Source organism: Labrus mixtus, chromosome 3 (genome assembly GCF_963584025.1).
Source record: "Labrus mixtus chromosome 3, fLabMix1.1, whole genome shotgun sequence".
In the NCBI taxonomy this organism is placed as follows: domain Eukaryota; kingdom Metazoa; phylum Chordata; class Actinopteri; order Labriformes; family Labridae; genus Labrus; species Labrus mixtus.
This window is the reverse complement of record NC_083614.1, coordinates 14542405-14569780: the sequence shown is the minus strand read 5'-3', so window position 1 is coordinate 14569780 and position 27376 is coordinate 14542405. Positions and strand designations below refer to the sequence as shown.

The 27376-nt window shown below is 39.7% G+C and overlaps 1 protein-coding gene across 2 annotated transcripts in view; it reads right to left on the bottom strand.

Moving 5' to 3' along the window:
• Nucleotides 1-1730: 1730 nt before the first annotated feature.
• The window catches only part of LOC132959914 (guanine nucleotide-binding protein G(q) subunit alpha), a 36628-nt gene continuing 10982 nt past the window's right edge, over nt 1731-27376 (bottom strand). Inside the window, exons 2-7 of one of the 2 annotated variants that reach the window (XM_061033144.1) lie at nt 16770-16954; nt 16261-16415; nt 15327-15455; nt 11518-11647; nt 7097-7250; nt 1731-6495 (exon numbers count right to left, since the gene is read on the bottom strand). In XM_061033144.1, the coding sequence (XP_060889127.1) occupies nt 6305-6495; nt 7097-7250; nt 11518-11647; nt 15327-15455; nt 16261-16415; nt 16770-16954 (944 nt within the window). In that variant the 3' untranslated portion in view covers nt 1731-6304. Of the gene's footprint in view, nt 6496-7096; nt 7251-11517; nt 11648-14642; nt 14772-15326; nt 15456-16260; nt 16416-16769; nt 16955-27376 lie in introns of both variants that reach the window. The other variant, XM_061033143.1, reaches the window with a different exon arrangement.

The window sequence follows — 27376 nt, the reverse complement described above, 5'->3', positions numbered from 1 at the left end:
CTTCAGCCAGCTGCGACCTGCTCGGGAGTAAAAAGTACGATGCAACAAAAAAAAAAAAAAAAAAAAACGGTCTAAATCTCAGAAATAACAAAATGTCTGCGGGTTCGTTTAAGTTGAATCCCGTTTCGTCCAAACCACTACAAATAAATCTCGCGAGTGGAAAAAAAAAAAAAAAAGAGTTAATCTGTGTCGTCGCTTTAAGGCAGGCGTGCTAATCAACTTCAAAATTAAAGCAATCCTTGGTTTGAGTTAAAGTCTGAACGCTCTTCGGAGAAAACAGAGGATTTGTCAGTGTTGTCGTGTTGAAGCAATAAAAGTCAGTCCATTCCTTGAGCTGGAAGGTAAGGCGCGACGCTGCTGCTGCTGCTGCTGCTGCTGCTGCTGAGTTGTCCGCCCCACACAGAAACACAGCGGATAGATGAGCGCTACAGTGTAGACCTACACCCCGCAGATCTACCTCATGAGCAGGCTGATGTGTGAGCATCTAGCGCCTCTAGTGGACAGGTCCCCACCCTGCCACAGACACAAGTGTGTGACTGCGTGTACTAAGCAATGTTTCATTAAGTTGACCACTTAGCAGTATGAACAAGCGCCCATGTGTGATTCATCTTTTTAAATAACACAAAATCTGAAAATGTCACGTTTCATACATTCATGTCTAAATTCATCTTTTCACTCTACATTATTGCCTTTGTTTCAGTCTTGTCTATATTGCTGTGCATGAAATTATATGAAGATCACATGTATCTTTAATTTTACTCTTAAAGTATTTAGAATTCAGACTTTCAATCCTGTTTTTATTTTTAGCCACTGAGCCCCTTTCCAACACATTTTTTTAATCACGTGACCGTGAATTAATTTAAAGATTGCTCTTTTGACATTATATGATGCATCAGCAAATTGCACATCACAGAACCAGCCTGTACAGAGCTTGTTTATTTGGCCTTAAGTTTCTCTGAAAACTCACATCAACTTGCAGAGTGCCATGAAAAAGAGAAAAAAAAAAAGATGCATCTTTTTGAAAAGCTTGTCTGTGATTTGAGTTGCTACTGAGTTACATTTTCTTTCCAAGCATGTTTACCATATTCTGTCTATTACTGTTACTTGGGGTCTGTTAAAATCACAATTGATATCTGCATTCATTTGCAAAAAGAGTAGATTTCAATGATTTGTTCAATGACTTTAATCCTTTTATGAACTGATACCTGTCACTGAACCAGTAAACCTTTAATAATCCCTGCATCCATTTCCTGGAAGGCTTTTATCAGTACGTTGATGGGCACCTTGTAGTCCACTTAATACAAATAGTAAATATATTTCAAACAGCAATTGGTTGCAGTTGTGGTATGAAGAAATAACTTCTTGAAGTTCTCAGCACAATGTTTATCACATCTCTCAGGGTGTTTTTTCTGCAAAAGTTTAATTCTTGTCCCTTTAATTCTTTTATAATGTACTGGATTTAATCACCACCTACTGCAGACCTTCTAGATCCTTGCTTGTGTTGTACTTGCTCTCTGATGTACGTCGCTTTGGATAAAAGCGTCTGCTAAATTAATTGTAGAATTGTAGACCAGTAAGTAGTAAAAATATTTTAACACGTACGGAAATGGTGAGGAATTGAAGCAAAAATGTAAAACAGATAAACAGTTTCACGTATCAGATTCTTTTAAAAAATGTGTATATTTTTTTAAATCCAGAAATTAAAGAAAACAGTCAGAAGGATGCCATAAGAGAGTATAGGAACATATTTTATTCCAATTTAAAACATTTAAAGGAGAAGGCTATGAAAATCATTTCATGTTTGAATGAGGTTCAGGCAACAGTGGTTGAAATGAAACATAGAAAATAGAAATATGGCTAAAATACTGTAAATCAATAGCCGACCATAGGACCCTTTCGTGAGGGTGTTGCATGAATACAGTATCTAACCCACCCACTCCCTCCCCAACCTGACAAACACATGCGATTAAAATGACATTTACCTTGAAAAACAGCAGTTCATCGTTAATCTTAAATATAGAATGAAATTGTCCTTTTTTTTTTTAATTAATCACATACTTGAGTGTTTGTTTTAAAAAGTGGACCATGAAATTCACAGGCCCTCTTATTTTTCACAACATTGGCACTTGTTAAGAATCTGGCTTTACAAAGAAAGGGGGTTGGCACACTCATTGTACATCATTTACATTTGGTATACTTAAAAAAAAAAAAGAAAAAAATCAAAACAAAAATACATTACTTTCAATTTGTACACCACTACACAAAGTTTATTTGAACTCTTTTAAAAAAGTTTTAAGTGGTCCTAAATACAGGTGTTAAGGTGTTTCAACTTTACAAAAGAAGAAAGATGCAAAGATAGCTTTTTAATATCACTGTATGTCCATCCCTCTAATCAGAATGGATCTCAAGCAAAAGCAATAGCCATCAAAAGTGTACACATACATACACACACACACTCACACACACACTTCAGAGTACCAACAAGCGCACTTGAACGGACATCTAACTTTGCATGAATGCAGGCTCATTGCAGTGGTACGGTTTGAGTGCCTTTAACCCATTGAAGGAATGCACAGTCCAAAGAAGTGAGGAGGAAAAAAAAAAAGAGAGTGGAGAATGGCAGACATGTAAATGCAGCATGAAGCAGATTCATTCACTCACTTTGCTATAAAAAACAACATGTCATATTGGCTGGTTCAGTACCTTCACTTGGCAAATCATTTAATACATTTACTAATACCGAGGCTGAACACAAACATCATCAGGAAAAAGAGTGAACAGAAAGATCTGGGTTAGATTACAACTAATTGAGTTTTTATTTATTTTCTGTCTGATTGGTTTTGTTTGGCACAGAGTTTCGTGAGGGATTGTCTAAAAAAAAAAAAAAAAGAAGTCTCTTAAATGCGTCCTATGCAAAACCAATAACAAACCCAGTTCTGCTTTTTCTTTTCAACATTGGTAGTGTAGTCATGTGACTTTTTCTGTGCTGGTATGGCAGCTGTCGGGTGCAAATCATTCTGGACAAAAGCGAGCAAACAGGGTTGTTAAGATGTATGGCAGTATGCCCATAGTGGTCACCTTTGCTGTGTGTATTATCCACATACAGAAGGAGACCACATGCCTGCCCTTAAGGTGGCAAGCCGCAGTTCAAAGGAATGCAGGGTGCTTCCTGAAAGCCAAACCGAAACTTTAAAACACACGTAGACACCACTGAGTGTTCCTTCACCACAGCAGAACCAAACACTTGTATTACTCGGCTAGTCATTCACATATCAACATAGGAAACCTCTTAGCTGTAAAGTGATACGTTTGCACAAAAAACAATTATGAAAGCTAGTGTGAGAGCATCACCCCACACATGGGACAAACTGGTCGAGAAAAGGCCTTTAAACATCGGCTGAAGCACCAAAGAGTAACATTTGAACAATACAAGCCATGAAAAGGAATGACACTTTGCAACAACTCAAATTTTGATTCAACCCATAAAAAGTGTGGAACCTCTTTTAGATAATACATCCCTCCTTCTTAACATATTAGACGATGGGTTTCAAACACCTTAAACACACGAGTATGTGTTCCTTTTGATTTTTCTCATCGTGGTCATGGGACTTAAGAACAATACACAGGGCCAGAAAAACCAACAAATCTTTGAGCTGTCACGCAAAAAAAGGTTTCAGTTAAAAATCAAAGGGGGTAGTTAGTCGGTTTAAATTTGAGCGAGTGTGCAGGCCTATCTTCTTCTCTCAAACATTTTAGTTTAACCACATTCTGTTATTTCTTTTAGGTTTTATTTGATCCTTCCAGCTCATTGTGCTGGAACGATTGATTTGCACAAAAGTATAGAATTTCCCAAGCACTCCCCTTTTCTGACTCCAAAACAGTCAAACATGAAAATAACTAGCAATGAGAAAAGAAGCCGAATACACACAACCCACAGAGGGAGTCAAGAAAGTCGGCACATAGGATTCATAGTGGGATGGTTAAGTGAACATAACGTCTTTTGATGTGAGCCATTCTCCTCCTCTGAAGGCAAAAAGAAAAAGAGAACAAAGAGCCACCAGACTTCCCCCAGTCAGGAAATGTCATGTAGGCTGCATCTGTGGACTGCTGCATTCCTCCCTCACTGAACCTGCAACCATTCCCCTCAACTGGATGTCAACACATTCTGATTCATAGCACACCCACCCTTGTTAATTAATTGCACCTTTTGCTCCATGTTGTCCACAGAGACCTTTCATTTTTACCAAAGCTGCTAGTAGTAGCCCTTGTGATGTAAAAGTTATGAAAAAAACTTACCTGAATTACATTGTGAAGACAAAAATAGCCATCTATTAACTCTCAGCTTAATGGAATATTTAAACAACTATCAGGCAAGACACACGATATGGGATTGGTACCAATAGCCAACACATATCCTCAAGAATTACAAAAAAATGCAAGCATCCGTGAACAGTAAATATTCAACCACTAAGTTTTTTGTCTTGTTTTCATTTTCCTGTTTGCATAAAGCACAAAACCTGACATGGGAACTGCACCTTCCATCGTCAAGCATTTCAAAACAGAACTGCACAACTAAATATATGAAGTATCATTAGAAAGATAGAACACACTGTCCATAAAATAGTTGTGATATTTTACAGCAGTATAAAATCTCCTCCTGTTTCCTCGGTTGGAAAAACTTGAAGCTAAAACTAGAGAGGAAGTCTCATTAATGTCTCAACAATACGTAGATCTGATTGATAAATAAGACATACAAAAAAAAAAAAAAGAAATATTTACTCTCTCGCTATTCATTACAGTTTATCAAATGTTGGCCACATAACATGGCAAAATAACGTTGATACAGAGAGAAGCCATATCAATGATCAAGACCAACTTCATGACTTCAGGCTAACAGACAGCGTAAAAGCTTCGTATCATCTACAGCTGACTATTGCACCATACTCATCTGGTGTCATCATTCGCACGTTGTGCACAGGAAGATTACTCTCACCATCAAAAAGCAAAGAAAACAGATCACAGTACGAGCACGCGTGGGATTCAGATGTCAGTCGAGAGGAATAAATGCCACACAGGTCGCGCAGTCATGCCATCGACATCTGAATAATCCAACGCGAGAAAGATCTTGCGCTTGATTTTGGCAAGCCAGTTTTTAGAAATACTTTGTAATGATCTGCGCCACATAAGGGATGAACTGGATACTGGCAAACATAGTTATAATAACAGACACAAAGGATGTGTTTTTTTTTAATTTGGCAATGTTGTCCAAAATGACTGGGGAGTTGATATACAGTAGGTCAATACTGGTAGTGTTGATTTTTTAGGACGCACTTGAACACTTTTAACAAAAGGGGGCAATGTGAATGGATCATCATACTGCGACTCTCTTTGGAGTTGGCATTCCATTAGTAATCATCTTCAATCGTAACTGGAGGAAAAGAAGGATCCGTTTTAGAAGCAAGAAGAGCAGAAAATCTTGAAAGTCTACAGAGAACATGTAGTGGTCTCTGTGTAGCCCTCACTCTGTGTGAGAAGCATGAAAACTTTATTTACATTCAACAGAGCTTCTGTGCTCTGATTTTGGGGGGGGCGAGATTAACAAACAAACAAAATCAAATAAACAATTCAAGACCCAGGGGAACCAAGTACCACTCTGTATTCCAACGCTGCCTGATAATATATATACCTATCATCATAATTAGTTACCCTTTGCACATGAGCAGAGTCCAGGGTCTGCAGCCCGGCCTCGTGGTCTCATGCTGTAGTGTTTAGAATGCACAGGTTAAATAAGAAGGAGGGTAGAGAGCACGTTGTCCATGAAAGTTTAGTCTTCCCAGAGAAGGCCCTCGACCCACCTCAAACACACAAAGCACTGCTGATAATGTGGTGTACTGGAAAGGGAACATATGATCCATGCCTCAGGTCACATGGGAACCAAGAGGAGCAGACCCAAAACCCCAAAGAGAGGGGGGGACAAATGCAAGGAGTGTTTTCATAGTCAAGTGTGTTTCGCGTGTGTGTTTTTATACAAGAGGAGCAAAAATTAAAAATCACAAAGAGGTCACCATTTTTTTTTTTTTTTTTTTTTTTTAAGAAAATGAGAAAACCGATAAAGAAGGAGCGAAGTGGAAAGCAGGGACAAAGCGTGGATAGTGTTTTCTTGTAAAGTATGAAGCAACACTTAATGAGCAGCACTAAGTTTCATGCACATGTGTGGGGGTTTTCTAGAAGTGGACTGCATTGTGTGTTTGGGACTGCAGGTCTCTTTCTTGCTCTCTCTCCTCCTCTCTTTGTATTTCTCTCTTCACACCAGGTTGTACTCTTTGAGGTTGAGCTGCAGGATGGTGTCTTTGACGGCGGCGAAGACGAAGCGGATGTTCTCCGTGTCGGTGGCGCACGTGAAATGGGAGTAGATGATCTTGTCACTGTCAGGGTTCAAGTCCACAAACATCTTCAAAATGAACTCCCGACCCGCTTGGGCGTCCCGTTGGGGACCTGAGGGAAGAACACGTTCATTCATTTTAGCTACTATCAAACATAATTTTAGCATCAGTTCACACTTTTTACCACTTCATTTCAGCCAGCATGGGTTGAAGACAACTTAACAAAAAGTTGATTCTGGACGACATGGTTCCATTGTGATTTATCATTAGAGTGGAATGTAGTTATTTTGTTATCTATTCTACTCTTTATAGGGTCAGAAACTAAACAGACTGACTCAAGTATCAGCACACATTGTAGTACCGCACTTTAACCATGAGGTGTCACTGTAAATTCTAAAAGGTAGATTAAATCCTTTAAAGTGTTGGTAAAGGTTCCTGCCTTGATAAAGTCAGACATTGGGAGTGAAAGAAAATAATAAACGTCAACACTTTCAGGATATCTGTAGATACTTTCACTGTTTAGTTAAAAAGCAGCTCGTATGACGTTCAGAATATTTAGGGCCCTAAATTATTATCAGTGACTGAAGATCGAAGTGTGGCTCAGTTTGTAACATGTATGGATGGTTTAATAAATAAATTCCACATCTCTATTTTGTTGTTGTAATTAAGATATCTCATAAAGTGGAGAGGAAAAAAAAAAGAAGTAATCTGACCGTCAAACTCTGGGAAATAATCCACCAGGTGAGAATACATGATCTTCTCCTCAAGCAGGTCCTTCTTGTTGAGGAAGAGGATTACAGAGGAGTTTTGGAACCAGGGATATGTGATGATGGTCCTGAACAGAGCTTTACTCTCCTCCATACGATTCTAAAAGAACAAAAACACGAGGTTAGGATAATTCAGAGACATTTAAACTCTGCTTCATTCACTTTCCACTGTATAACCTTATTATTAAACAAGTTGTATGATGTCTGACCTAGGCTTAGAGGGTTCAGTTTATTGGAATTGTATAAGGGAAAATACTAAAACGTTTAATATTAGCCCCTCCAACGCTGAACAGACCATGATGATGTGTGTTTGAAATAGAGCCAAAGTGTTGCTATAAGTTCCTACCAGTCACATTAGAGACTGTGAGTCAGTGAATGTGTAGCCTTTACTTGCTACATTTAGCTGGAATGTTTTTCATAATAGTTTAAACCTGTATGTACAGCATGTACTGTATGTATTTCACCTATTGGATGATGGTTAGAAAACATAGCTCAATGCTAAATGACTATACCGAGAAACTCCTCAGTTTTGGGTGCAAGACAAGAGTTACTTTGACTTCTCCACCTGCTCTGTGAGTCCTTCGGTAGAATAAACTTGTTGAAAATGAACTGTAAAGATACACTATATACACTAAAAGAGCAGGAGGTATGTTTTGCAGATCCATTCATATGTTACTTTCTCTTATAATATCCTTTACAACATTTCTAGCGTTGCTTAGCTGAGATCAATGGACTGTTAGTAAAGTAAGTGCAGTCATTTTGTGAAAAGTCTCTGTGTGGTAGTATTACCATACTTTGTATTGTACGTAAGAGGTATGGGATCTGTGAAACAAATAGTTATTATAGAGGGAATAATTACCCCAAAAAATAAAAGGCTGATATAGGGATTTATCTTTAGTTCGGATGATAACACACCTTCTGAATGAGGTTTTTTCCAACTCCAGCCCTGTCAGTCAACACATTCAAACATCTTGAGGAATAAAACCCAATGATGTGGCTGTGATATTGGAATAATAGTAAAAATCTGAAAGGGAAACTTTTACTGTATCTATACCCAACTTTAAGTAGTCACATGTTTTTAACTAAGGTTGTTGTAATGGAGTTTATTCACAATGTGATAAGAGCACTTTTATAACCATCCCCAGCATACATTTAAGCACAGAGGAGCAACAGATTTAACCTCAAACCACAATTTCACAGGCCTATATCTTTAAGGGAACCCTCAGCCTTCTAATGTAACGATATGATAGCATACAGAACTAATTCCCTCAATGCTATGCAAGACCATCATTAGCTCCAATGCAGATGAAGGTTCCCTGACACACACATGATCATCCTGCTCTCTGCCTGCCAGTGCCACCACACACTTCTCCACCTGTGGCTTTATGACAGTTGGCAGTGAGAAGGCCTACTGCACGAGCAGACCATGCTGCAGGAACAGCAGATTTAAACATTTTCCAGTATCTGTGGAGACAGCCCTGTAGGAGGCGTGATTGGGCCAGCTAACGGTCATTATAAAGAAAAACAACCAATGGGCTGCTGCCCCTGCTATGAGGGCCAGTGATAAACATTTACAGAAAAAAATAACATCATATCAGCCGTAGAAAGATGCCCCATATGCCAGATTACCAGTCCAGCCCTGTTCACTGATTTGAGTTTTATTTTTTTAATCAACCAAGGCTGTTCTGCCTCCAACATCTACTATCTACTTATAATTGTGAGGGACTGTCAGTGGATGGTGTTCAATATTAAATGCAGCATTGCACTGCACTGTGTAGATGGGATGTAGTCAGGGATCACTCAAGACAACCACATTAAGAAAATGAGTTTTCTTCAGGCTTGTTCAGATATAAGCCTCCAAAGAAAACTGTCCAGCACACATTAAAGTGTGGCCTACTTATGTAAACTGCTCAAAACTGTAAGCGGCTCTGTCTTCTTCTTTCTGATCTCAACTTCTTGCCAAAATCACTTGCACAGTTTATTCTTGGAAAGTCAAAATAGAAGATCTTAACGGATGGCACTGATGAAATCAAAGAGGTTTTGAAAACAATGTGGTCAGGCTCTGACTGGTCTACAGGGTCAAAGTGTCAGTCCTCAACCTGTCAGCAATAAAGGATTATATCTGCAGACTGTGACGGCTGACAAATCTTGTCTCAGCCGTCCACCGCTTAGAAAAAGAGCCCAATAACAGCATCAGAAGTGTCCCTGTCGCCTACCACCTGTGACCATGTACTCATGAGAGTCGGGGAAAACAAAATAAAAAGCAATAAGCGAAAATGAAAACATCTTCCTGTCTTTGTGCGTCCAATAAGGTCCCACATTTAAGCAGGCCAGTTAAAGACAATGAGCAGTGTATATGTGCGTAGCTAGGACACTCCTATTGGAAAAACATTGACCCTGGTAAAGTATATATCTGCTGTACATCACCACAGCTCCACAGCCAACAGTGAGACGAGCTGGCAGCTGGTCTGGTTTATGAAACCCGGTAGTCATATGACCAGGTCAAAGAAAGGGTTTGTTGTCAGGAGGGGAACAGAGGGCAATGCAGCGGCTGATCACATTAGTTTTATTGGCCATAATTCTCGCTGAGCAGAGTCAGAGTCGACCACATACATGAGAGAAAAGGTCTCTGTGGCTCGAAACGTCCCTTGTTAATAAATCCTTCAAACGACAGCTCCTTGGTGTGCAGATCTTTTATTTTTGCTTCTTTAAAACTACTCTTTTCTTTTTGGATCCAGCACCCACCCCACCGTGTCTTTTTGATTTTTCAATGTGAAATTGTAAGTCAACAGTTGCTCATTTAGAGATCTAGCTAACACACAAAAATGTGAACTTTCATTTGCAAGCGAACCCTAACCCTGACCAATGGCAATCCAATATTTGTTTAGCTTTTAGCTCGGTTTTGGTCAACATCAACTTCTCAGGGATCTCTAAGCAGCTATATTCTCCACTTGGTTCATCAGTTTGGTACTACCTTTGTCTGTCTGCCCTTCAGCGCTCTAGCTCATTGGTCAATCTAAGTTCAGAGTGGTGAAAATGGAGGGAAATATTAAAGCTGCACACTGCAAAACTAAATCAAAGTCCTTGGGCACTGTATAAAGCTGATGGAAAATGAAGAGTTGGGAACTCATTCTCTGAAGTCGTTTACTAGGAATAACAGATCACACGCGTGATTTCATGAAGGCAACTCCTCATTATTTAACCACATTTTCAGGGCCAGCTGCATGGATGAACAAAATCAGCCACATTTTCCACCCAGCCTTTCTCCAGACTTTTCCCTGACAGCCCCAGAGTAAAATCTCCATGTGAAGTCAGGTTCAAGCTGATTTTGGAACGCAGCAGGAAATGTTTTGAAAAACCAACCTCAGGGAGCGATCATTGTGCAGGTAATGAAGCTGTTTCATTTCTTTTTCTGATCGCCAGTATCTATCCACTCGTCGGTTGATACTGTGAATACGTCCAGTTACATGTAGCATTGATATAATGGAAAAAAAACTGTCATTAAAGTCAGACTGTCTCTTTGTCCACCATCTAAGATGTCTGCAGTGTCTTTTTTAGGTCATTTCAAACTAGAGCTGTCATCTTTTATTCAAAAACCTTGCGGAGAAAGTTCACATCCGAACCGTGATAAGCCGTTCAAATTTAAAATGTACAGTCCATCAGCGCATCAGGCTGTTTAAAGTTTGAGCCAGCAGAGGGCGCTCTCAGCGTAACTTGACCATTTTAATGCACTCTTGACCTCAGTAAATGTATTCAGTATTGTTGTGGCAAAAGCAACGGTGTAATTTCAGGTGATGCAAACTTAAACGAGTCTTGTCCCTCTGCAGACAGCAGCCCACTGCTTTGGTGGAGAGACACAGGATCGCTACAAAGCCCAAAATATTTGTGTGTAGCAGGAACGTCTATACTCTCCAAACGCATGTTCTCATCAGCAGCTAATATTGTGAATAAATAGAGCGCTGCACTCGATCCTGATAAAGTTAAGAGACTTGTGATTCTGGTGAATTATATTTTTAAAAATAAGTAGTTTTGAATGTCAACAGGGTGTTGCTTTTAAGCTCATTATTTCTAAAGAAAAATGAAGTAATGGAAATGTTTTGTGTCTGTGCAGTGTCGGGTGGGGTTAGAATGTCTTCGAACATTACCGTGTCATATTCTTAATTCGTTCAAAGTTGATTTTCTTTTTAAGTGTCAGCAGTATATCATACCAGTCCAAATGAAGAATAATTACCAGTATGCTTATAAAGCTATTTTAAAAGCCAAATTACAGAAGCAAATTAATCAGCTTACAAACTAGAGAAAATGAGATAACATCTTAGTGTATGCACTCGACAGTTCAGAAAATCACCCCTGCGTCTTTGTCTCACCTCGTTGTCTGACTCCACCAGGACTTGGTCGTACTCGCTGAGCGCCACCAGAAACATGATGGAGGTGACATTCTCAAAGCAGTGAATCCACTTCCTCCTCTCTGACCTCTGACCCCCCACATCCACCATCCTAATAGGCAGATCAGATAGAAGACGATCAAACAGAGGGCGGAAGATATCCCAAAAGAGAAGATGTAGAATTAGCTCCAAATCTCTCACTTTGTGTTTCTGGATTGATCGTTCGCTTGTTTAAACTTCAAACAAGCTGGTAAGCACACATTCAGATTATTATTTTAAATGTATTAAATATTCTTAATATTCGACAAAGACACATTCATCTTGCAAACATCTCCTAACTATTAAGTATGGCTTAGCTATTACTAATTCAAAACAATGTCTAATGTGTGTTTCATGCATCCACACTTTATCACAGAGACAACAGAAGAAACATGAACGGAGAATGTGCACAGAGAATCACAGAGAGGACAGAGCAGAACTTCCCGACAGTAAATTAAACAGAAAGTGTATGCATCTGAAGAGTTCATGCAGGAAGAGTCGTTTTAAAGTAGATATAAAAAGGTGCTAATGTGAGACATGTGAAGAGAGCAATGAAGACGAGGAAGGTAACCAGATGAGAGAGAAATGGAAGATTAAAGACATGGGAAGTCAAAGAGAGAAAATGGATATTACAGAAAAGTTTGATTCTTTGATTAACCATTTTTCATTTTCCATATTTTGGTTTGACTTGAGTTTCTTTCTCATTGGGGTTCAAACTAAGAAGGGGCAAAGTAAGATTATATCTGACTGGAAACCTATTGCTTCTAGCTAACACGAGAAGAATGGCTAAAATTCAGTTATTATCTCTTATAGAAGAAGATACATCTTCAGACTCTGAACTGAAGTGTTGCTGTATTCAAAATTTAAGTCATTGTACGTCTCACTATTAAGACAATAACATTCAAAGCTAGACGGTGAACCCTTGATCACATGATTACAAAGATGAGTTCACTCGGTGAGTGAGTCTGCCAGGAGGGATGACGACTGTAATCGATGGAAAATCCATAAAATAAGTCTCCTTCACATCAGATAAATTCCCTTTTCTTTCAATATAACTTGACCCCTCGTATTTTAACCATTTCATGTATGTATTTTTGCTCTCCAAACACAAAGCTGATGTCATTGAGAGCATGCAGTGATTCACCTCCAGCAGCAGAGCCAAACAGCAGAGAGCCTATCAGGTAGCTGCAGCAAGGCTGCTGGGAAACTCTTCAGCACAACCTCACTGCAAGCAGTTATTTCTAGCCCTGCCAAGCGTAGGAGGGGGCTGACATGATGGCTTCCTATCGATTTGCACTCTTCTGTAATCGTTCTTGTTCCCTGGATCTATCTCTAACTCCAAATCTTCTCTGTTTTTTTTTCAAGAGGAGGAGGAGGAGGGGAAGCTGCTCTGTGTATTGGTGGAGGGTTCCAAGACTGTCTCTTTGCCAAGAACAGAGCCTAGGAATAATAAACTAGGAGGGACTATTACATAAAAGCACTGCCTGTGAGAAATGTTGAATGTTTTATAAATTAAATGCTCATGCACACGGTCATTCTGTGCCAATTAACTGACTGGATTTCAGTGATAACACAGATTCATGTAGAGTACCTGAAATAGTTTTCATTATCACCTATTCTACAGATTAACTGTGAGGCTTTTTCTGCACATTATGGGATGCTTACAATCGCAAACCTGAAGCTCAATTATTACAAGAGACAGAATAAGCCATGAACTATGACAGTGAAGATGTACATAGCTAATGGCAGGGTATTTTTTCTCACTAACATTGCAAGAAATTGAATCCCAAAACCCTGAACCTATCCATGATACTATTTGTCGCCTGATTTTTTCTTCTGCAGAAGCCATTAAAAACCTTTAAATTCAGTAATTGATCCTCAATTTTGTATTTGAATATTTTTTTTGATCTGGTTTTTAATCTGGAGTATTTCCCGACTGCCTTGGTTCACTCTTTTATGATTGTTTTTATATTGTGTACTTCTTTGGTTTGTTCTACTTTTTACTAATTTCTATTAATTTTAGTTAATTATTGTCATAATCTTTTTACTGTAGTATTCCATTATTATCACCAGGTCTTTTTAAAATGATTTTCTCGTTCTAGTCTTTTATCACTTCAATTTGTGTTTTATATTTTTGAATCTATACATTATTCTCTGTCCCCTATTAGAGAACGTTGAGCTGCATGCTTATGTATATAAAAAGGTGCTTTAAGAATAAAGTGAACGTTGAGTTTCCCATGTAAGTGAAAGACTCCATCACTGGATTCAGACTGCTTGCTATTTTCAACCCGCCTACAGGAAATGATGCTTGTATGTAACTCTGCAGTATTTGGCAGGTTACTGTTCATTTCCTTTTTCACTTGTGACTATATTGAGTCATTATTAAACAGCATGATCATCTTCCTGCCTGTTTTTCAGAGGATGATTATCAATTTCTGCAAAGTGACTAATGCAACAAAAATGAGCAGCCACAGAGAGCAGTTATATAAGATCTACAGAGGACCTGGTGACAAGTCTCCACATGTCCAACTCATCAGCGGGCCAGCTTCTGTCATTTTGTGATGTTATTGTTAGAAAACTCCTCTCTTATCACATCACTGCTCCTAAAAAAAAATAAAAATCTCTATTATTGACTGGCTTCCGTTTGTAAACATGATGTGTTTGGTCGCAGTGAGAGCATACTCTCTATGGTTTTCTGTTTTATTTCTGTGTTTCCTGTGAAAAATGTAACTGCACACACACCGTTACCATGGAAACCATCTGTGTCCCTGAATCAACCAGGACCTAAATCTTAAGGATCACAACAAACTTTCTGAATCATTTTCTATTAATGAAGTGCCTCTCAGCTGTGGTAGCATGTTCATGAATGTTTCACATTAAATATAGTGAAGATCACAGAAAGGACTGAGACATGGTTGGACAAATGGGGACATAAAACATGTTGTAGTGTGAAGTACAAGCATGTTATCTCAGACTTACGATTACTGGTTAGATTTTTGAAATATGAACTAAACACTGAAGGGGTGATTCAAGTGGAGTTAGTAAAAGCTGTGTGGTTCTTCTTCTACCTGAAAATGATGCTTTGCAAGTCGAAGGGGTATTCTATGATCCCAGTGGTTGGGATTCGAACCCTAAGCACGTCCTGTTGGGTTGGCAGATAGGACGATTCAGCGATACGATCCAGATCGCTTAGATAGCTAGAAAACAGGAAGAACAACAAAAGACAGAGAGAGGGAGGAAAGAGAAAGTGAAGCATAACAGCAGATACAGCACACCCCTGCCAAAAGCAAGTGGAACAGTCCAGATGAGACCACAGAAAGCCGTTCCCAAGAGTTATGAGGGGTTTAGGTGATGGTTTGTACCTTTAGCCCCAAAGTTTCTCTTAGAAAGTTAGCTTCATCCTTGATGGCAGCTCCCAAAGACACACCATTCCTCGATTTTAAAGCTCTCAGTGTGCACTTTAACTTATGCAGGGACTTTTTGCTTGACTACAGAAAGAGGATTTAGCACTGAAGAGGCCATCTTTAATCGCCTCCCCCCCCCCCCCCCCAAAGTATGAATAGGAGGGCTGTGTCCTGCTCTCGAGTCCAGGCTTTGAGAGTGTACCATCATGGATGTTTTAAAGTGCTGGGCCCTGCTGTGCAGAGCAGGGGGAGATGCAGATATAGCAGCATCGACGGTTTCAACTGATTGACCAACTGTCACGCAGCGAGCCAACCAGCAACATCAGCAGCTGCACTTGACACCAGTACCTGAAGATTATATTCTCCAGGTCAAATGGGTACTCAATGATGCCGGTGGTGGGCACTCGGACTCGCAGCACATCCTGCTGAGTGGGTACGTACCCGCTCGTTGATATTCGTTCTAAATCGCTAAGGTAACTGTGGAGGGGGAAGGAACATATGACAAGTAGGCAAACCAGCAGTCCCAACGTGCACATGTACATTGTAATGACCCAAACTATTAACAACCATTTGAGAGCCATCATCTAAATAAATCTTCATATACTCAGTAGCAGCTCAAAAAAAGTCATTTCTACATATGCATAAGAATGATTTTTTTTCTGTCCTCAACCTTCTAAGGAGCCTCGTTAGACTCAAACAGATAAATGCAGGATGGAATTAGCTCTGATATTATTAGCAGTCGTTTATAAACCTGCAAACATCGTTTACATTTACCCTAACCCCTAAACCCTGTACCCGACTCTACTATCTGCCCAAACCCATCTTTCAACACGTGGCAACCTTTTAATGCGTCTTAGATTTCAATACTGTTGGCTCTACTATTAAATCAGATAATATAAGTAAATTCTAGGGATGGGAATTTAAGGAATTTCACATAGTTCAGTCATTAAAAAGGACAATATGAGTTTTCATCGCACATTAGTTTCATTTACATTGTCAGGTAAGATCCATTCATGTCTGATTAAATGGTTTAACCATGTCAGCTGTTGCTCAAATGGATCTGCTGAAATCTTCACTAACAGCAATTATGTCACTTTTTTTCTGACAGGGTCACTTCATGTTTATATTCTATGTACATGAAATGTGAGTACTTTACACAATACGCCTTCTAAGTTCATCACATTATATGAGATATCTTGTGGGTCACAGAGAGACAGTATTATTGCTTCTCCACTCTTATACATCAAGTAAATCATCACTCATGCTACTGGAGTAGACATACTATTTGGTTGAGTCAGAGAGTTGGTACTCTCTCCTGCGATCATAGGCCTCCTGTATGCCAGGGTCAGTCCAGAGCATCTTTATCGCACTAATGTACGGCTGATCGAATGATGAAATCTTCTCCACGTCCACCTCACGCACCACCTGGGCGTTATTCTAGGAGAGCAAAAGAGCACAGAGCACAAAAACAGACTTTAACAACCACATGAGAAAGATAATACCTGAGGAGGAAAAATGAAAATCATGAGTGGAAATTATGAGAGATTGCCTCTAAATCTTAAAGAATGAGTGGTGATGGCTGAATTCTTCGTGACTCATTTGGGAACATCATGCCTCTCAGTGTTGGCAACTTCTTTAAAAGTTTAATTTTTTTGCCTTGAGGATTTTTTTTATTTACAGGAGAGCCTAAGGGTGCAGACATACTGCACTAGTTCAAATCGCCTAGAGATGTGCGTCCAGGCCCCGCCGCTTACTTGTTGTCTTGAATTGAGGACACTCGACAGTACGCACCTTGTTCTGTTCGTACTTGTACGGGATATTGAGGTTCTCAGTTGCACGAATCATGGCCTGCATTGAGGTGAAGATGTTCTGGTAGACCAGCTTGGTGAAGCCCTTCTTATCCTCATCTGTGTAGCCCGATCCATGGATTATTCTCATCTGTTTGATGAAGGTGCTCTTGCCACTTTCTCCAGTACCTGAAAGACAAGAAGACACAGGAAGTTACGCAACCACTAAATAGGGGTTACAAATGTATACAAATCAATTCAAACAGCATGAAAATGTACATCAGCCGGGCAAACTGAGAGGCGTCCAAAACCACCTGACCTTCTCTGGTCAACACAAAACAAACCATTCCGCATCTCGAATCGAAACTCAGGAGGAGGACATACTGACTGCTGTGTTGTAGTTATAGACAGCACTTTAACACGGCATGTTTCCCTAATGGCTGATGATATAGTAAGGGCATTTTATTTTTAAGAGTCAATAGCACAACTGTAACTCAAGTTTAGCCTTTTATGTAACTTCAATTTCTGTGGTAATAAACAGGCAGGGCATTGCAACAGGCTGACCTCGTCTGCCCACCTACACTCTGGCACTGCTACACATGGCGTTGAAGGAATGAGCGCTATCATGCCCACAGGAAGTGGTCGGGACCTCAATGCCAACTTAGTCTCTGCGTTTTACCAATGTAGGCTGCTTCATTCTACTATTTATACTTTCACATTTCACATAATGTTCGGTTACATTTTTACTCTACTACAAAGAAAGAACTCTCTATTACAAAATGTTGGTGCTTTTATTTTCTCCCTGTTTATTCATATGTATTCAAGACTTTGGGCTGTGTGATTGTATGAAAGGTGCTATACAGTTAAGTTGGATTAATTAGTGTCCAAGAAACAGGAACTGCTAGCATAAATAAACATGTTTACAGCCTGGTACAAGAAACGATATAGGTCTGAGATTGGTTATTGTCATCACTGGCACACACTGCACGAGGGGGGATTTGTTTTTTAAACGGCTCACTTTAAATTTATGAACGACACGAGTGTTATCCATAGTTAGGCGCATAGCTGACATGATTGACAGGTGGGTGTGATGTAACAGTTCATCAAGAGGCTTAAAACCCACCTCTGCTCTGGCTCTAAGGCTGCCGTTAGGTTGACACCCCTGCTGTAACATCACTCAGGCTTTGTCCTTTAATACTTTCAGTCTGTGGTTAAAACTGAAATATATATATATATATATATATATATATATATATATATATACACACACACATCTATGTATGCAAACAAATATACACATTTATTCAGAGTATTCTGTCAAAAGTAGGGCTTGAACGATGTGGTATTTTTGGGGCCGTTCCCGATATTGAGGAGGAAAAAAATGAGATACCGATATATCGGCTGATATCTTTCTTAGATGTATGTTTAATCTAGATCGATCGATAGATAGAGTTGATCCCCCAAATGCAGTAATCAAATACTTGTGGAAAAGATAATGAAGATGGTCACTCAAATAGAAAGTAACTGCGCTTGTATGACCATCAGCGCTTGACACTCTGGAGAATGATCATATTACACACTCGGCTGGTGAAAGAAAACTGCTAGTGTAATACAATGAATGAATGAATAAATCTAGTACTATCGGCATATATCTGCGATAAAATTAGCTGATACCGATAGTCACTGGATATGCTAATATCGGCCAATATTATCGGCTGGCCGATTAATCAGTCAGGCTCTAGTCAAAAGATACCACTTTATTTAAAATGTAAATCTACTTTTTTGTTTTCTTGTGTTAGATGTCTGTGAAGTGAATTTCCTTCATGCATTGCTTGAAACATAACTGTTCACTTGATGGAGTTGGTTCTTGCTTTTGGTCAAATAAAGTTCCCTCCTGTTGCATGTCTGGTTGAGTAGTTATGTAATAAACAAATGTTTCTGGGATTGTGGTCTTGATAAAGTCTCTTGTCATCTTGGTTCTAGTGTGCCGAGATGTAAAATGTAACACTGGAATTTACCCGGTAATCATTGTTTTTGGGCCATAATGTTTCACCCCGACAGTCTGGGCAAGTGGAGCAGCCCAGAAAAGCCACATGAGGGCTGCACAGCTCACCTCAGCTCAACAGAGAGCCGGGTATGCCAAGTTCAGACCTCCAATTGTGTATCACAGTGACCATGCAAATGCACATGTCCATAAACACACAGAAACATAGTTATAGGGAAGAAAACTTGCTTACACATGCAGAGAAAAAAATACACAAAACTCCACCTTCTCTTAGATCTTTGTTCTGTATCTGGATATATTTCATGAGAAAACTACCACCGTATTCTTAGGAGACACAAGAGTCAGGATATAAGCCAAAGGGTTTGTATGTTGTGTTTATCAACCAAAGAAGAATATTTAAAGGATGAGGATAGCGGTCTAACCCAAAGTCAACCTCTAGTTTCACTATTTATCTCTCTCTACATAGTTCGCCTCCTCTCTTCCGCCCCCAGTCCAACTCCTGTTTTCTCCCTCTACAACCCTGCTTCAGCTCTGCACCACTCATCTCACTTCTCTAAACTTCAATCCTGAGTCACTGTACTATCAGCTACATGTCCTCTGCTCTCTACCTTTCACTCCTCTGTTACACTCTGTTACAACATGTTGGTATAGCATGTTAGCACCAGGGATAGGAATCGCAGGGTAGCCCACAACATTAATTAGCTTTATTCTGTAAATTACATTTCCACAAACTTTTACATTTCTCCTTAAACATTTTTGTTAAGAGTGTTACAAAACATGCTTCACCTTTCCTTAAAGTGCAAATGGAGTGGGTCGTGGTATGATATTAAGTGATTTGGTACTTATAGCATTATTTGACTAGGAATATATTTATCACCTCTGCTTTCCTTCTGTGCTATGGAAGCATTCATCAACAAAACAGCACAATTCTCGTGCATCATCCTAGTTTGTATCACGTAGGAAAGCACTTCCCACTCTACTACCTCACTAATGGGAGGTGATCTTCCTAAGGTATGTGCACGACTGCGGACTACTGTTGAAGTCAGCATGTGGATTTCTAGTCAATTTAACAAACTATTAATATTTTTTATCATTCCAGGTCTGCAATGCGGATCGAATGCTATGTCTTAACTGTAAACTACTGCCTGCCACTAGCTGGGACTGTAGCTCCACTTACCGTAATGGATGCTGTCATAATGCTCTACTACCTGGATGCAAACAAGCACAGTGAACGGATACCATCTCATAGGAGCAGCACAGTGTGGCAGTATTTTGATCTTGTGAATGGAGATTAAGTTCAGTTGTATGTTGGTTGTGTCAGGTTTGACTGGCATAAAACCACTCGTCCGGAGCAATGTGTAACGAGCACAGGCATGTGGATGTTAACTTGCAACGAGGAATGAAGGATGCTGGTGCTAGCACTGCTAACATTAGCCACACTCTACAAACCAATTTGAAAGTCTTTACGTGCAGACTATTTTAAATAAATGGTGCTAAACATTAGGGATGGGTATGCTTACTCATGGGTACTTGTTCATGACGCTATTACTTGAATAATGTTTCATTACTCGTGCACACGTTGGTATTTACTACAATAGTTCAACTAAGTTAGCGTTAAAAGTGTAACCTAGCTTTCTGGGGTTGCCTTAATGAATATATTCAGTAAGAAAATAATAATCAGTACACAGGGGAGTAACTTCTCCAGCTTCCACTTTATTCAACATACAGGTAGCGGGTGCAGTGAGTTGAAGTTCAATGTTTAGCCACATTAAACACAGGAGCTTAAAGCATAAGGAGAAACCAGGGGAGACAGACAACAGGCAGACTCACTTCACATCATTTGCTAACCCTGTTAGCACATGTCGTTGTGATGATACCAAAGCGGAGAAAATGAGTTGCTGGAAACATCACTAGTTTTAATATACAAACACTTGCTAATATGCACCGGACTCAAAGTACGTTTTGAGTCAGAAATTAGAGCATCAGTAGTAATTAAATAATTTTGGCAATTCATGAATGACTGAATGAATTCATTTCGAACCAAAATTTAAAATAAGAAAAAAAAAAAAAAAAAAAAAAAGACAAAAGTAACAGTGTGCATAATTGTGTCCGAAAGTCACAGATAATGGCAATGCTACAGGAAAAGTAGAAGATCATGAAACTATACAGATTATATTAATGTCGGCTCAAAAACGTATGGAAATCAATCTCATACTTTGAGTTCTTCCAGGGGCAGAGTGGCTAAGGACTATCCTTGGAGCCAACCCAACAGCATTGCCAAAAAGTGAAGGGACATTATGTGTTTTACAAGGGACTCAAAAATGGAGTCAAAGCCACATTGTCCGAGCAGTAATGAAGCTGCTGATTAGAGGAAGGAATGTGCTTGTTTTATAAAGTACAGCTGGTATTCCCAAGGCAGAGTACAAATGTCTTTCCAAGGATGACAAGACTCAGGTTTGACCGCTGCTGATTGAAGAGCTCAGGTCAGTGTAGAGTAAAGGAGCAGCCCTGAGCGCTGCCTTCCCTTCAACCAGACAGGATCTCTCACTGTGCAAAGCAGGTCAGGCAACATCAGAGTTTCCCCTTCAGACAGAGTACATCTTTGAGAGAGCATTATAAATAGCAATTTTCAAGCCCAAACACTGGAGAGTTCATTTTCTCATTGACTAAACAGAGTGTTACAGGGGAGAGAAGGAGTGAGACGTTCAGAGTCATTTCCCCGGGTTTCCTTTTTTAAAGTCTGTGTTGCCAAGTACAGAAACGCAAAACTGACAAGAAGAGAAATAAAATAGTTCAAAGCTATTCATTTTGTGTGCATGGATTTTTCTTAAAGCACACAACCAGAGGAGAGGGGGCCTGTCTTGCAGGCATGATCATCTTAATTCAACAGATCCCATTGTTCTCTGATGTGCTGAACTGGAAAACCAAGCAGGAGAATTTCTCACGGACGAGCCGATCTACATCCACTGGAGCTACTCCTGAGGGGTAGCGCAAGTTCCCATGGCAACGCCTGTACTGGACTAGCAAATACATGGCAGAAAACACCAGCTGATGGGCTTCAGTAGTCCTCCACAGAGTCTGAGCTGAACATGCAACTTCAGCTAGCATTTTTTGAATCCCACAATGTCCTCAGCCAATCCTCTACACTCAGCCTGTGGGAATTATAAAGTTTTGAAAGCAAATAAAGGACGTTCTCTTTGGAGTCTCATCAGCATGTTTTTCCCCTCTTATTACTGGGCACTGGAACTTTGTAGCAAAATGTGTTAACCCTTTAAAATACACATGAAAAATTACAGTTTTTCAAATTGAATAATTGGAAAACATCTCAGTGCTTGTCATTAAGTCGTTTTTAGTTTTTATAGTAATTATTAGATAGTATTAACATTTTTTAGTCAGATGTTCCTTTGCTTTTTACATCACAACAAGAAGGATTTTTTTAGCTTCCATAAAGTACAAAAAGATAATGTTTAAGAACTTTTTACAAGAAACCGTCTTTTTTTAAAAGGTGAATTTGGGGGCTTTTTGCCTTCATTCGATAGGACAGCAAGTAGGAAACTGGGAAGGGAGAACTAGAGTACTCCAGTTGTCGTTGTTGACGATATTACTCCGGTAAAGTTTCATTACTCGTGCGCACATGTTGTAATAGGCTACAATAGTTCAACTTAGTGAGCGTTAGTGTGTCACCTAACTTTCCGGGGTTGCCTAAAGCAGGGTACAAACTACAAGATAATCGGGCCTATTTTGGGCCCGATTATCCCCCGTTCCGATCAATGTCAGCAAAGGCCCGATTATCTGATGTTCCAAAGATTATCTTGCCAGATTCTCCTCTGGTGTGGGGTGTGTTAAGAGTGATTTTAACCTCCCCGATCTGCTCGGAAAAAAAGACAATCGCGGCTGCCCTGATTCGAAATCGTAAATATTAAACGTGTTCAATATTTACGATCGGATATCCTGTGGTGTGAGGAGAACACCGAGGACGGCCGAGCACGGACTCTGTGAATTGTCACATGGAACGTAACAATAGCCAATAGGGAGGCAAGCTGACTGAAGCAGGAAGCACAACAAACATTACCATGGCGACAACAGCAATCGCGAAGTATAAAGTTAAATGGATGTCATGAATTCAGGACAAACTTTTTGATTTGTGGCAACAACACGAGTTATAAAACAAACCACAATCCAACTGACAAGGAAAGGAGTCAGACCAAAATGTGACCGTAATGGATGTACCAGCTAGCCACATTTAGCTTGCCCGTCATGTTTGTTTACTCGTGTTTCACCGCGAGAGATTACGAGTTGAGAGAGTCGAGACTTTGGTTGTCGGGGGAATGAATCAGTTAGTGTGTGGTGTGCTGAGTTGATCGTCTCGTGGCACACCACACACTATGAGATCTGAACTGTTAATCGGTCAGGATTGTTGTCATGTGTGGGGTCTCTCACATTATCAAAATCGTTTAAGATTTTAAAAAATCGCGTAGTGTGTACCAGGCTTTACTGAATATACTTAGTAAGACAGCAATAAACATTACACAGATGTGTAACCTCTCCAGCTTTATTGAACATACACGTAGCGGGAACAGCGAGCCAGATCAAAGCAACAATTGATTTACGGCAGCTACTGTAACTCTTTAGGGACACATTACTCCAAAGACGAGGGCGCATTTAAAAAACAAAACAGACAATGATAACGTGCAGTGAAAGATATGTGACGTTCATCTTGCATATCATAGAAATATTAGTAGGCTGCTGTCTGTTAACTAACTGATGTCTTTCAAACTGCTCCAATGCTCATCTGTCTGTGCGTCTACGCATCACCCTCACTGCTCTTATTAAAAACTCTAAAGTGGTCATAAAACACGTCTGAACCTTCAGTGTGAGGTTTGATGTCTTTTGAAATGATCTTAAATCGTTTGAGCTCCTGTTAATACTCAATATTTACAATACTGAACATTAAGAGAGAAGCGAAAATCGTAACTAAAAGAGAAATATGACAGTATGCCACCAATGCACTTTTTTGTTGACATTCATTGAGCTAATTGTAGTTTACTTCATGTTCAAATCTAATCTGACCGTTGCAATAGGCTGAAAGGAGAGCACCTGAATTTGTTTTGCTTCAAAGTAAAATAAATAGTTTTAAAATGAGAAAAAAAGTAGCTCTCTTTCTTAATCCCTTGATGTTCTATAAAATTTGCCTAAAACGCTTAACACTGGAAACATTTTAACGGCCCGGCTTGTCAGAACCGAACCGAACCGTGACCAAAAAACCGAGGTACATATTGAACCGTGGGCTGACTGTATTGTTGCATCCCTAGTGTTTAGCCACATTAACCTCTTCGAGCAGAAGGAGAAAACAAACGGAGACAGACAACAGGCAGTCTCACTTCACATCATTAGCACGTCGTTGTGATGATACCAGAGCAAAGAAAGATGTCTAGAGAAGCTAATCACGAAACAACAGTGACTGGAGATATGCTCCTATTAAGTTTCGTGAAAGGAGAAAGCTTCCACCTGCTGATGACGTATGTTGATTCGGAGCCACCATCACGGCTAACAACAGCTATGAGAAAAAGATGCAGCAGAATTGTGCGATCAAAAGTGTCTGTTACTACAGACTTGTGGACCGAGTCATATGTTACCATCACTCCTAATTTCATTCGGAACTGGGATAATAAGCCCGCTAGAGACACAGTGCTTTTGAGCGACCCATCACAGAAAATATAGCGGACCACCAGAATGTATGTGTCCAATGTGTAAAAAATGTTAAACCAGTGAATACTCGTTCGTAAGGTTATGAGAGTACTTGAGCATTTAGATCACTGTAAATTCCCACCCCTAATATTAAGTATGACTGATTTAACAAAAGCAATACTCAACAACGTTCAGATTTAGTTTATAGAATTTTATATACATCAATTAGGACAGTCAAACTATGCATAAGTGGAAATAAAAAATATATCTATACTTAAATGATAAACGTCAAGAGATACTTCAAGGAAATACTTCAGAGATCTTCGTCTGTAAAGAGTAAAAAAAAAAGGCTCAACCTTAACTTGCTGCAAAACTTCCTGATGTTCATGCAAGAAGATTAAGGAACTCAAACGTAGAAAGCAAGTGTCTTAGTAAGGTGTTGAGCCAATACAAGCTGAACCACAAACCGGTTCAATGCCCCATTGAGGTGATTCTCAAAGTGTAAATTAAATTCTCAATTAAACTTAATTTTACTAAAATAGGCGCCTACATTTGTTTTATAGTTGAACAGCCTTGTATAAGTCCCCTTCAATTGTCAGGAGCTTCTAGACATCAGAGCTCAAAACCTGGACTACCTTATCACCATCCTCCTGCTCTTAAAGGGATACTTCACCCATTTGCATTAAGCTTTGTATCATTAGAAACCTGGTAGTATTTTTGAATGGTCATGTATCCAGCCATCATTTCCCCGAGACTGGAAAGTTCTGTATTTCTGAGTCTGAAAAGGAGCTTCCAGTGACGCAAATATCGTCATATTGCGTCACTGGAAGCTGTTGCGGTTAGCGGGGTGAAACTACAACGCTAGTTCCTCATATATACGACCACTGAAGCTACAGACCAATCACAGATCAGTGGGTGGGAACTCACTCCCAGAATCTAAACTAAACGTCCGCCATATTGCCTGGAAGCTATGCTAACAGGCTCTATGGAGAAAGCTGATAATGGCGAAAAAATATAAATATAGGGGCGAGACGGCTGCTGCGATAGGCCGGTCTTGTGTTTTGGCTGCTGCGGCCGCTGGGGGCGCTGGACGCCGGGGCCGTCGCTAGCCGCCGGGGCCGCTACGACACAAGACCGGCTTGTTGGCAATATTATTGTCGCGGCTATATTGCTATATTGCTGGTGGCGTCGGTGAGGACGAGGAGCCGGGGCCGGCTCCAGCTGGGGCGGACTGGTAGTGTCAGTGTTCTCACTGTTTGCCTATGGACACAGACATAGAGTCTGTTTTCTGCCAGTGTTGAAGTAAATTTGTCTGTAAATGTTTTTATTACTATATTTCTACTGCTATATTGTATATTTTGGAGAAACTGTAACGATCGAATTTCCCTCTGGGATTAATAAAGTATTTCTGATTCTGAACTAGAGGACCTTAGTGGGAGTGGCCTGCGGTGCTGTGCATTCTGGGATTTGGTGTCTTTCATCAACATGACCCAAAAAGACACTTTCTGCATTTTCTCTGCCAAGAAGGCACCAACTTCAAAATGTTTTTCACAATTCTACAACATATATGACCCAATGTCAGTACAGATTCACGTTTCAACGGGTGAAGTATCCCTTTAACTAGGAATCGCTAAGGCAATGGAGACAACCAACCGGGCTCCACCAGCCAGAGCGACTCTGAGGCCATGTTTCAGGACATTAAATCAGCAGCTGCGGATCACCTCCTCCAAATGGATTATGGACAGCAATATTTTTGTTACAGAAACATGGTTGAAGCGTGGCGTTCCCGAGCAAACGGGACACAGCGCTCCCCAAGCAGATAGAACTGCTGATAACTCTGGCAAAGACCACAGGCATTTTTGTAGTCAGAAATTTCCCCTTGCGGGGATTAATAAAGTAAAAATCTAATCTAAAACAACTTGTGATATGTTTTTTGCGTTTTGTTGTGATCTGCTTGTGGACGAGCATGATTAATGACATCTAGCATATCGAACCAATATAGACAGTAAGGGATGCAGGACATGCGCCAGGCACTACTACTACACACACGTGCAAAGTAGCCTACTGGGACAAAGGCGATTCCATTGGTCAGGAAATTTTCCTAAGCTGCCATAATATAAATAAATATACTTTGGTGGTTGCCGCAGCATGGAAGTTTGACTTTACAGTATGACTTTAAATTGTTTCCTCTTTAAAGCCACTTGTTGTCACACACCGAACTTCTAGTATGTACTTTTTGCAGCCAGTGTTTAAGATCAATTCTACAAATAAAAGGTATTTATTAGCAAAGATAGTGACAGACAGTGTGTTTAGTATATGTTGATATTTGTTGATGTTTATGCTAAGGGTTGGGGGGCTTGGAAATACTCCCATCTGCCAAAAATGTTGGGAACCGTTGGTAAACCTGAAGATAGCAAAACAATTCAAATTCAAATCCAAACAAAAAACTGTTTTAAATGCAAAATAATGGAATTTTAAACAAGCAATTAATGGCGATGAATGATTGAAGTTAATTGAATTGCTTTATTTAAAAGTTATTGTTTGACAGCCCTAATGAGAAGAGATTGCACCCTTTAATGTTATGGAATTCAACTAGGGCTGCATTTAGCCCTCGATCACAATTCAGATGAATGTTAAACTTCAAACTTGAACTTTTTACATAATTGAAATAAGTAGTCTGGGGTTCTGTTGTATTATTTTGTCAAATGATCTTTAATGTATACAATATACTCATTAAATTGAAAAGAACTGTCAAACAAAGTGTGTTGATGAATGCCTTCACAAACAGGCATTAATACCACGGCTCCGTTTAGCTTGCATGTTTGTCATTTTTGGCTTTGTGTTGTTCAAGTTTAGGTATGAGTTATATTTTTACAAGAAATTAGAACATGTGAGTCGGAGCAGTAAAACTTCATACC